Source organism: Serinus canaria, chromosome 1A, assembly GCF_022539315.1.
Source record: "Serinus canaria isolate serCan28SL12 chromosome 1A, serCan2020, whole genome shotgun sequence".
NCBI classification, from domain to species: domain Eukaryota; kingdom Metazoa; phylum Chordata; class Aves; order Passeriformes; family Fringillidae; genus Serinus; species Serinus canaria.
In genome coordinates, this window is record NC_066314.1 from 25034135 (window position 1) to 25046634 (window position 12500).

At 37.6% G+C, this 12500-nt stretch overlaps 1 protein-coding gene across 1 annotated transcript in view; it reads right to left on the reverse strand.

Annotated features, from left to right (window-relative positions):
* The window catches only part of FOXP2 (forkhead box P2), a 341521-nt gene that overhangs the window by 184093 nt on the left and 144928 nt on the right, over window positions 1-12500 (reverse strand). The window contains exon 3 of the mRNA XM_050969956.1: window positions 4500-4677. Within this exon, the coding sequence (XP_050825913.1) occupies window positions 4500-4667 (168 nt within the window). The 5' untranslated portion in view covers window positions 4668-4677. The remainder of the gene's footprint in view (window positions 1-4499; window positions 4678-12500) is intronic.

Sequence of the window (12500 nt, forward strand, 5' to 3'; positions counted from 1 at the left end):
GCGACCCTCCTCCTGGCAGTTATATTAAATAGCCACGTGCTCAAAATTTTTGGACAATCAGACAATAAGGGGTTCATCAAAGATTGGGATGGCAGACATGGAAAATGAAATACACTCTTATTACTCCAGCTGTAGCGTCAGTAGGCAGACAGACAGCCTGTACTTGAATTTTGCCCTTCTCCAATTATTCACCAAGGGAAAAAACTGTTTGTAAAAGCACAGAGCAAGAATCAAAAAAAATAAAGACTAATAATAAGAAATAGTTCTAGGGGCATATGAGGACTTTGGTAAAATTACATTCTGGTATTTTTTGGACATTCTCAATTCTATAATAAATTAAAGATTAGACCACATGTGTACCTGAATTCAGGAAACATACTTTCCCCACTAGCTCAACATCTGCTAATTTGGTAATACCTACTCTGAAAGTCCTATAAATGAACCTGGCAGACTTTTGCTCTTTTAAGCCTGTAACGCTTCTGCATACCTTTCCATAATTTTAACTTCTGCTTTAAATCACTAAGAAGAGGCATTTTTTGCCTAATATGCTGGGGTCAATTTTAGTAATAATAAGTACAATCAGATGCAGTAAGAAGTTTTCTATTTAAGTTACATATCGTCAGTATGTTTTATGGCTTTTGCTACAGGTATAGCAGGTGGATATTTTTATGTCACTTTTTAATTAAAACTTCCTCTACAGTAGAAGAAAATTATTTTCCCTTTCAAAGAGCCAAAATACAAGTTTCTAGTGGTTTACTAAATAGAATTACTTTCCAACATACAGAAACAGAAGTTTTGTTAACACGTAATTCAAGACTTCACATAATAAACAAATGCCTATTATTTTCCTCCTCCTATTCAAATAAACATGAGGAAAAAACACACAAGAAAGCAAAACTTCTATTTTTTCATCATTAAGATAACCTAAATGCTACTACCATATTTTTACCTTTGGAAATACTATTCATATTTTGTAACAATAAAATGCTAGTAATGATATACTAACAAAATAAAACTGCTTTGAAGAAATAACATTATACATAGTCAACTGAAACAGCTTCTAAGCAATAAATTCCCATAAAACATTTTAAAAGATTATCTTGGTAGCATTGACTTAATGAATGCTCAAAATGCAAGCTCAAATCTACCCTGCAAAGCAATCACGGTTTTTTTGCAACTATTTTGACCTTAGTGACACAAACAATTAATTCTACAAACTTAATATAAAAATAAAATTCTACATCTAATGCAGAATAATCTGTCAATGTATTTAATCAAGGATATGCTTTTTTCATGTATTATACATTCTAGTATCTAACACTGATTTTAATATACAATGAAAAAAATGAAAATGAAAAGCTCAGAAGTGTCTGAATGGACACATACAAAAGAGAAAGCTCACCGTGAGCCAAAAAAAGCAGAAGACACAAGTCTGGGCAGATTACAGTTTGCATCATATTTTTAAAATAAAATTCTACACTCACTTTAGCAATATTTATAAATCTATAAATCTCAACAGCAAGATAAGAAGTTGCTTACATCCTAGTCATATATCTTCAATGCCGACCTGATGACTTGTGACAGCAGCCAATCCATTTATCACCGAGTATATATTACAATATATTATAGAATCCTGTCATTCACTCTTGATACATGGATGAGGAATAACTCCCTGATTAAGTCAAACTTCTTATTTCTATATAAAGACCACAACAACATAGTTCATCAAGAAAATAACAAGTGTCCAAACTCCATACAGTTGCCTACAAGAACATAATAAAGTCTGTTTTACCTTATTTACCTTCTATAAATCCATATATAAATAACTTTAAAAAATTAACTTAGTCTAGTTGGTCTTCTATATAGCCTAAAATTTTTCTAACTTAACTTTCCCCAGTAAATATTCATGCCACAGAAAAAACTTATTTTATTATTTTACTTGGCTGATAAACCTATTCTTAAGCATTAGCATCCCTTTACGTAGCTGCCTAGTTGAAGGAAATTATTAAAACCAGCAATCATTTGCTTGCTTCCTTAAGAAAAAGCTATAAAAAACTTGATTTTTCTATTTGAAAATTCCCAATAAACTGATTCAGAGAAGCCAAATCCAGAATGTTAAACCACAAGATGAGTACATCTTGCATATATTTAAACAATAAAACAATCTTAACAATAATAATTGCTAGGGTTTCCTCTGTTTTTCTCTGTGTCAAAGTTTTCCAGACAAGTGTCACATATTAAAAACATCATTTTAGAGAATTACTACAGTGACAATAATAAAAGCAACCATCCTTTTCCTCTTAATTCGTATTTCAAAAGGCATCTGCTCAAAAACGGGGGGGGAAGAAACAGAAAAAGGAGGAAGAAAAGCAAAAGTAGCACAAAGCTATGCCTGTTATCTGAAGGACATCCTACTGTATGTTTACTAGTGTTTATGTTTCACATCAACATATTTTATAGAAGGATTCATATGCCTAACTCAAGTTGTATTTAAATCCTATGGTGCAGACCCTACCATAAAACGCCTCTTGAGTCCTATTAACTGTACCCATGGTTTTACTTTGCCTGTCTGCTTATTTAAGATCTAATCACAATTTTGAAGAACAGATTGTCACTTCTAAGCCTGTCCCCTCAGAACCTGTCTGTTATTAGTACTCAACTGGATATTTTCATCTTCAGTTGTAATTCTCTGTGGTCTTTGTAAATGCTATCTACTGGAATCTCTGGCTGTATGGACAAATTGGCTACACATGCCTAGGACTGCTGCTTTGAGAAACATCTAAGTGGCACATTATTCCATCAGCATTTTTGTGTTTTAAAGTACTTCACTTAAATTTTGTTCCCTAAACATATTCAATTTGATACACTCTTTCTCAACAAAGACTTCCTGAACACCCGAATAAAGATGATGGCATGATTTTCAATGAAAACAATATTAAATTTTTATAGTTATTTATATGTATACAATTTTATATGAAAATGGTATAAAAATACAAGGTATATATATACACGATCATATATACAGAGAGAGGTAGAAACCTGCTAAAGACATAATGAAGACACTGAAATCTGTATTTCTTCAGACTGGCATACTTTAAGTGCTCAGTTGTTAAAACAGAATACACTTGAATTTGAAGCAAGGCACAGATTTAAGCCTTAACAACTTCTCATATTTCAATTTACAACTATTTCCTTCTTCCACATTTTCTGTCACCATTTAAAATATTTAACTATAAATGTAGCTAGTGTACACTGCTTAATTCAATACTAAAAATTATTCAATTTTAAGAGCTATTATGACCTGTTATTTCAGAGGCCCATGCACATGCAATGTATCTATCCTGTTAAAACATGTTTCTACAAAACAGCATTTTTATAATAGTTTACCTGACAGAAAACAACTTTCCTTCCATTAATGTAATACCTGACGTTGAAATGAAAAACCCCAGCATTTAAAATTAAGGTTTGAACTCCAAAGGTGCTGAGTGGGCTCAGCAAATGAAAGGATGAGGCAGCGAAGACTTCCAGGAGTTTGGAGCAGGTACTGAGCAAGCTGCAGAATCAGACCCCAATTGTTTACCAAACAATTTGGGTTGCACTGCATTAGTACAATCTGTGTTCCCTGATGGAGAGGAAACTCCTTAGGCAGAAAAAGTAGGAGTTTTGTTTGTTCAGGTTTTAAAAGGAAGAGAAATCTTACAGTGACAAAAATTAATGGATTGCATCTTGTAATTAGGTGGTGTCAGCAGCCAGAGGACGGTTGAATTTTACAGTTTTAAACACAACAGTAGTTCTCCATTAAACTGTTGGGAACACGAACAGACAAATTTAAAAAAATATGTTTTCAAAATGAGAAGGCAAACAGACCTGCAGAAAAGCTGCTTCTTCTCTTTTCCCATGTTTTCAAAATTACACATCCATATTACAACTCACACACACGCAAGCACACGCAGACGGGAACACCGTCTTTTTTATTTCAGTGCTTTTGAGCTAACCAGCATTTTTTAACTACACCGACGACAGCAAAGTATCTTTATTGAGAAAAGTCACTCTGGTCCCTTCACTGGGGTCCCTTCACTGCCCAGCTCCGACTTTGGCACAATTCATTGCAAGCGAAGCAAAGTCTCAAGTAATGTGGCCCTCTGGTGGAAAGCCCCGCACCACGTCCTGCACGCCCGAACCGCACAGTAAACTAACAGCTCCTGAAAACATGCACTGCAAGGCTTCGGCACAACTTTTATAAATACGCAGCGGGGTTTTAATCACCAGGCAAGCGTGGTGGCATGCAGCCACATCAGCAAGATGTTGCTGCCACGAGAACGGGATCCTTCCAATCCTTTCAGTATTATCGTGCACTAAAACAACAACAAATAATGCCCCATGCTCTTCACTTCCACGACACTCCGCATTCAGCACGCACCAAGGATCTACAAAAAGGTCCCCCTCTGAAAACAGCCCTTTATTTGTCTAAAAACAAACAGGAAACAAAACAAACTTACCTGCTGTTGTTGCAGATGCAGCAGTTCTACTGTGCTTACTTCAGTGCTCGTGTCACCACTTGATCTTCCATCTCTGCTGCCAGCATCTAATTGGCTGCTTAGAGTGCTCATTCCATTTTGATTCATTGAACTGTTGCTTATTGTCTCTGTCGCAGATTCCTGCATCATGACTTAATACCTAAAAGTGATTAAGAAGTATCAATTAACACACGCGTTACACCTTCACACTTCCATTATCAAGATGTCCCTCTCTGCCAATTACACAGACAGCATCTTTAGAAGAAGAAAAAAGCCTTGCAGAGCCGTTTACCAAGAAATGCAATGCAAACTCTGCTTTCATACAGCTGCTAATCACTGGAATTATGATTTCTATAAGCAAGGTTTGTGTGCTTACATTTAACGGCCAAAATAACACACCATGCATGCAGCATGGTCAATAGCATTTATGAACGACTACGTTTTAAAGTCTACCTATAAAACCAGTTTAAGTGAAGGCACGATTTCACACACTGCTCTATATTTCCTATTATCTAGCTTTGACAACCATGGATGACTATACAGCCTTATTTAAAATATTCACTATCTTGATTCTGTCAGAATTTTACAGCATATCTTATGCAAGGCTGTTGTTTAATGATGCACAGCTAATCATACAAAATTAAAATTTTGTAAGGGTGTTACAAATCATATGGTATCAACCAATGATAAATAGTATAATGGGCTTCTCCTTTTTTGTGACTAAATAAAATTTTGCCTCGGAGGCATTTTAAGAAAAAGCTCCTGCTGCAAACACGTCAGATATTGCCTATTTTTTTAATCAAACGCCTGATATTCATTTATTTTTCTGACATTTAAAACATTTAATACTGTCCTTCCTGGGAAGTAATTAAGCTTATGCATGAGCAGCAATCAAACTGTTCACTTGAAGATGACTTAAAACTCAATTTTAACATAGGCAAATAAATGAAAGATATAAAATTAATTTTCCAGGCATGTATTAGATATGAAAGCTGGAAATAAAATCTATCAAGAATATCACTAATGATTGTGCTAAAAACAGCATAAATTATGCATATTACCTTCTCTACAGTAATAAATGTTTTATCATTTTCACTGCATAAATATACTGTACTTTCAGGATAGCAATGAGATGTCCTGCCAAGATCAGTTGAAATCTTTGCAGTAAATAAAGAACCAACGTGCCCTTACAAACCAGAATTTCAAGGCGCATTTTGTATCTGTAATATGGAAAGGTCAGCGTCTCTTCTCAGAGCCACCAAAGTCCTCTCCTGCTCTTGCAGGGTCAGAATGCAGCTCCCTTCCTTCATCCTCACTCCCGACCTACTGGCAAGAGTCCTCACAACAACCTGGCTGAGCTGTGATTTTAAAAAACACCTCTGAAGGGAGAGGGATGTGTAAGCAAACTCAGAAAAGGAAACAAAGCTTGCTGTTTAGCCTAATTATTGAACTTAGCTATTTTTTTCCCTTGCAAAGTATGAGCAACAGCCTTTCTTTAAAAAAACAAATTAAAAAAAAAAGCAAGAAAAGGATCATTACAACTTCAACTATCTACATGGGATATTAATTAAAATGCAGTATGAGTTACCACAATCAAGCTCCTTCAAGATAAAGTAAAAGTATATATGGTGTGAAAAATGTTAAAATAGCAAAAGATGAGTTATTTAAGGATGGTCTGGTCAGAAATAAACAGGATGCAAAAAGCCTAAACACAAACACAGTTAACATAAAGGAGGGCAGCTGTTATCAAACAACAGCAGCACCAGATGTGTTTATGAATAAACAGTCCTCCTAAAACACTTAAGAACATCAGCAAAGAAAAATAATAGAAATGGAAAATGTGATACAAGCGGTGATGAATTTTACAAGGCAAAAACAAAGCTAATACTCTTTTCTGAGATTAGGCAGCTAATAAGTATTCAAATTAGGCATAAATTTTACATGTACAATGTTTAAAATATTCAGAGAAAAGGGTCTGATTGCCCTTAGTAGTTATATGAAAATTCTAATGCGGATATGCCACAACTGTGGAAGCAGACAGCCCTTTCCGATTTTTACAATATTTACTTTCAATAAAAGGACATGTATATCAGAGTGGAAATGTATTTGAAACTTCATCAGCTGTATCGTTACAAGGATTTGGAAATTTAGGAAATTCAAACGTCAATCCTCTTTTAGTGAAACAAAGATTTAACCAACAGACAGGTTCATTCTTTACAAATTCAAACATTAGACAATAACAGTGGTACATTTAGCCAGGCACATTATAAGGGCAAAGAGGGGTAAATGTTAGATAATCAAAACATTACAAAACACCCAGAAATGTAAAAAATAAATGCACCATCCCTCCTATTTTCACATCTCTCTGTTTCATTGCAATTAACAAAGAAGGGTTAAATGTCTTCCAGTTCATATTAACCAAAGGGTTTTATGTCTTGTGGATTTTGTATCCTCGCAAAGCCCCAGAGTGTAGTTCAGGCTCTACATTTAAAGTTAAAGTGCCTGTGAGCCAGCAGAATAGGCTTTAACATAACATGACCAGTAACACTATGCTGGCAATAGAAAACATCAAATCTGATCCAACAGCTGGGTACAGACAGAGTGAAACTACAGAGCAACAATACTAGAAAGGGCAATTTATTTTGAAGTGAAGTGGAAGAAACACTGAAGTATTTTTATGAAGATAAAAGAGACCCTATAATTTTATGTTAAAAATAAAATTTGGGGGGTGTTTCTCTAGTTTTAAAATAGTATTTTTAAGATCACCACTAAAACTTTGGCTAGAGTAATGCACTGTGTTTGTTGTCCTCAGCCCCCTCCTCACTGTCAGCAACTGAAAAAGGACTGCTAGAGAAAGCAAGAGCATAGAATCTTTTTCTTTTCCCTCCTTTTCTTTTGCATAGACGTACATATATACGTGAGTCTACACACGTGTGTATGTACTATCAACTCTAAATCCTCACAAACTGAAGCACTGAAAACATCCAAACAAGGATGATTTCTAATGTCTACGGATCAATATCCGAGTTATTGGTAGCAAAATAATTTGAACCTGCAACATCTCACTGAGCAAACTAATGTATTTTTTTCTTGTTTTTACAACAGTAGTGCAGATTGTTACCAAAATAAGCATAAATAAACACAAAGGGAATAGACAGGTATCAGCCAGATACTAAGGCTGTAAGTTTGGAAATTCAAATAGGACAAGAAAAAATATACAGGTCCCTGTTTACATACATTTATACACGTTCATACTTCCTAATCCTTCTCTTTTCTCTTGCTGTCACACTCGCTGTCAGTCATGAGCATGCCTACACAGGCACACATGCACACACGCACCCACATTCACAGACACATTCACCAGCACCTACTTCTGCTGTGATTCTGCAACTCTTGGCACCAAAGGTGGGATACAAGCTTTGCTACCCGGTATTTTGAACAAAGGTATGGGGAAAATATTTTCTGCCCTCTGCAAGAGAGAGTGAAATTGTAGATAATTTTAGAGCCTGGTTGCAGTGCAGGTTGAATACCTAATCCTGCCAGGGTAGCCAAGCTATCACCCATACCAAAAAAAGAAGTTGAGTTAGAAGCTACATCTTTACTTTTCTCCCCTGCAGCGACCTGGACATTTTCTATGTGCCCGTGAGCCCGCACGTGAATGCGTGTGGGTTTTAAGCCAGCAAGTCACTGTACAGATACTTATTCTCTACACCACTTCCCTTTTGAAACATTAAACTGACACTGGAACTGACTGCACAAGATTGCATTTTCTCTTCCTAAACAACTTGAATTGAAAGGTTACTTAGTGTAACAATATTTACTTGCAGAATTGTGTTGTTACCAGGGGTATAATGGATGGTGGCTATGCAGGTTTACGCAAGAATGAGTGAAGCATGAGGCATTAGCCATGTGTTTGACATGTTTCAAATTGCTATAATCCAGCATTAAACACACCCAGCAATTCATGCCATTTCTTGCAGCCATAATCTTGAATAAAGCGTGCACAACCACTTATTATATAAATTAGTATATGACTCCCTGTTATAGTCACAACAGTGCTTTTGTGTTTATTTTGCATCAAGACGGGGTCTTTTATTTGTACAAATAGCAGGATAGCGCGCGGTGCCGCAATTAAAGCTCCTCGGTTTATGGCAGGGTGTGTGTCGTACCAGGCTGGCAGGGTCTGCGGTGCCCGGCGCGGCCCGGCCGGTGCGGGCGGCCCAGGCCCGGCACGAAGGGCCCGGCCCGGCCCGGGGCAGCCGCGGGAGCGGCGCCGGCGCGGCCGCCAGGGGGCGGCGCGGCGCGCGCGGCTCGGCCTCGGCGTGCCCCGCACGTGCCGCTGACGCGAGGCCCGGCCCGCGGCCGGCCCGGCCCGCGCGGAGCCGCGCGCGCCTCGGCAGCCCCGCGGGGCCGGCGCCGGGAGCGCGCGGAGCGGGCGCTGGCCGCGCGCCCCCGCGGGAGCCGCGCAGGGCGGGCGCGGGCCGGGCCCAGAGCGCGCAGGCGGCCCGGCCGCCGAGCCCTCACAGCGGCGCTGCCTCCGACCCACGCAGCCCAGCCCGCGGCCTTTAACGCCGGACGGGGAGGTAAAAGCAGAGGTGAGGAGCTAGGCTTAAATAACAGTAACTTCTGTGCTCTGCTGGAATTAATTCATCATTGACACAAGGCACAATGCGTCTGAAGTCTTGCGCTGGTGTACGCTAAAAGCCTTTAATACTTAAGATTGGTTAATAAATCAAAATGCCAGATATTAAGGACATAGCCTAATGTGTGAGAACATAAAATTTGGAAAGCTAAGAGAACATCTGTAAAGGTGTTTTGGTTTTTCTTTTTTACACTTTATCCAAAACAGCTTTCAAAGCTTGAGTTAAGCAGAGACAAATAACTCCATAATTTTTAAACATGTACCTAAATTAATATGCTTAAAACACTAATTAGGTCAAACAGCATTATAATACTGTAAAATAAAGTATTTGTAGGTGTAAAATAAAGTATCCGTATTAATGGTTTAATACACTACTGTCTGCTCAAATAAGTTTTCCCTGTAAATATGTGAAATATGCCCAAACACCTTGTGCTGGAAGTTCTTTCAGAAAAACAAAGCTTCCAGCTCGACATTACAGGATATAATATAATCAGAAAGAATACATATCACCTGCATCAGTGATCAAAGTCGGCATCTTTCACAAGAAAACATATAATTTTCCTGGTAAAAAAATAATATATTCAAAGTGATATAATAGTTTTAGTATTTGCAATATTCTCACTAGTGAAGACTGTAGTTGTGAGTAAAGTCAAAAGTTCAAAAATTGATAAAATAAGCAGCAGTGGGACAACAGCGTCTTGATCCCAACACAGAAAGCACTGATACTCTGAAGAATTCAAGCTGTAGTATAAAACTTTTAAGTGGACACTCACATGGTGGACCTCCAAAGGCCTTTTTAACACAGACTTATAATGAAACTGACAACTGGATTTTGCAAATTAGCACAGATCAGATTAATTTTACTTGAGACAAGAACCAGCAGTTCAGCACCCACACCCACACATGGTTCCAGGTAAAGAAAACATGCATCTTTCCTGCAGTTGTCTTAACAGATTCACTTGGCCGGCATGAGGAGGCATCCGGAAATCAGATTAATTGATTTGTGCTAAACTGCAACTGAAAAAACAAGCATTGTCTAAAATATTTATCTCTCCACCATAAGCCTCAATTTTTCCCACTGTCCATGTACTATGGTTTATCTATCAGATGTTTAAATGAACATCCTTTTAACTGACTGGCACCAACAGTCAGATAAAGGTATTGAAGGTAGAATATAGTATTCAATCTTAACTAAAAGCTATCTTGCATTTTAAAGGCTGTATCTTTTTCTTTCACACTATCTCAATTCTTTTGGACTAATAAAAATAGCAGGTCAGTTTGGGGCACAGTAATTTATCTGCTTTCTAAAATTGAGGAGTATGTTGTCACACTGATGCCATTATTAAACAACAGTTCACTTCCCAAAACAGCAAGGAAGGTCTAATTAATTTCCACCTGCTATTTATTTTCACTTGCTAGGAAAAAAATCCCTCTGAAGGCCTGTGTTCCCTGTATGAGTAGTGTGTACAGGACTGTAAGATGTATACTTTACACACAAGAGAGCGGCAAAAACTGCTAGAGTGCATTACCTGTAGCCCACACAGAAATGAGCAGCCAGTTTCCGGATAAGCTTCTTATTTGAGCAACGACAGCTTGGAAACCCCACCTTGGAAAGCACACTCCTCTCACTCCCTTTCTCTCCCTCTCTTTCCCAGGCTTAAAGAAAAAAAAAAGGGAAAAAAAAAAAAAAAAAAGCAGCTCTCCAAGCTCTTAAAAGTAGGGAGACTTTATTACAGTCAATGGAGAATTTAGTAGAGAGAAAGCATTAGGGCAGTAGGAAATAATTAGAACTGTGAGGGCTAGGGAAGACCTGCATAGCAGGCAAATTCCCCCCCAAAAAAAAAACCAAAAAAAAAAAAGAGAGAGAAAAGGAAAAAAAAAGAGCTTCAAGCTTCTTACAGAGGCTGTAAGGCTTACAAACTGCAAGCCCAGGGCCAACTTTTCATGCTTTTTTTTTTTTTGTGAGTATCTTGCAACAACTATCATTGGTAATTCCACTTCCCTGATCTTTGACTATCGTGATAGTACCTCCCTTCATGAGAGTATTTCTTTAACCCTCACGGCTACTTGGGTCTCATCTAGGCTCCTGATCATTCCCTTCAGCATCCCTTGAGGGGTTTTTATCTGCTGACCATAAACTAATTTTTCCACTAATCCTTTCTAGGGTTTTCAGCATTTTCTACTTGCAAGGTTATCTTTTTTTGGTGCACAATATGCCTTCAATTTTTCTCACTAGACCCACCCTGCATTCTCACCGGATGCACCATAAGAGAGGTGGTACATGAAAAGAAATTTCTTTTACAGGAACCAGCTTACTGAAAGCTTGAATAAACCTCAAAGAGAAATAAAATGGAAAACCTGTATTTCTAAGATGAGCCCTCTAAGCTCACATGCCCCCTTTCCAAAGCTGCAGCAGCATCTGATTGCATCTATAGCTTTTGTTGACTACAAATAGGTCAATCACAAATTTTACATGCACAGTAATGTCTGAAAAGCCACATTACTGACATTGGCGCTCCTATATTTCGCTCTTCTAAATTTTCTACATATTAGTTTCTTACATTAGCTTACAGCCACATTCTGATAAAACTGAACATTTACTAAAATCACATCCAGCAAAGTATTAAAGTAAAATAGATGGTAACAGGTAGACATAACCATGCACTTAGCCAGCAAGAGCAGTGCCAAACTGCATCTCTTCCGCCAGACTGCTGAAATGGTCAAAGTGCTGGCTAGAAACTTACATACTCTAATAAAAGGTCAAAAACACCTGCAATAGTAAATACTTCTTTCAAGCAATTCCAACTTTTAGCAGATATTTTAAAGGAATAATTTATCTCTTCATTAAACCCTTGTCCAAAATCTTAAGCTCAGCTCTGCTCTTCAAATGTAACCAAGGCCAAGTCAGTTCAAAAAGGCATGTCAAAAACGCTGCTAACCACTGGCAAAAATACAAGGTTTACTATCATTTTATAGACTACACACAGTAGGCATTTTTTAAATGTATGCTGATTTCTGCAGCTAACTACTTATGTTACATGAGTTAGATGAAGTCAGTGTAGATCTATGCAGAAAATATGTAAGAAGCAGACATAAGAAGAAAAATATCTAAAGTAATTAAAACAAAATTTGGGGATGACAAGAAGAGTTTAGAGGACTTATGTTCAAACATCTTTCCCTGTTTCTTTTTACAGAGTGCACCTTTATTTAGTCTTTTTCTAAATAGTTTTTCATAGAAAAAGCCTCCAATTCAAGAAGTTAATTGCATTAATAAATTGGTAACTGGTTTTTCAACACTAGGATCCAAGACTGTTGAAAAGTATCCTATCTCACCCAAGATT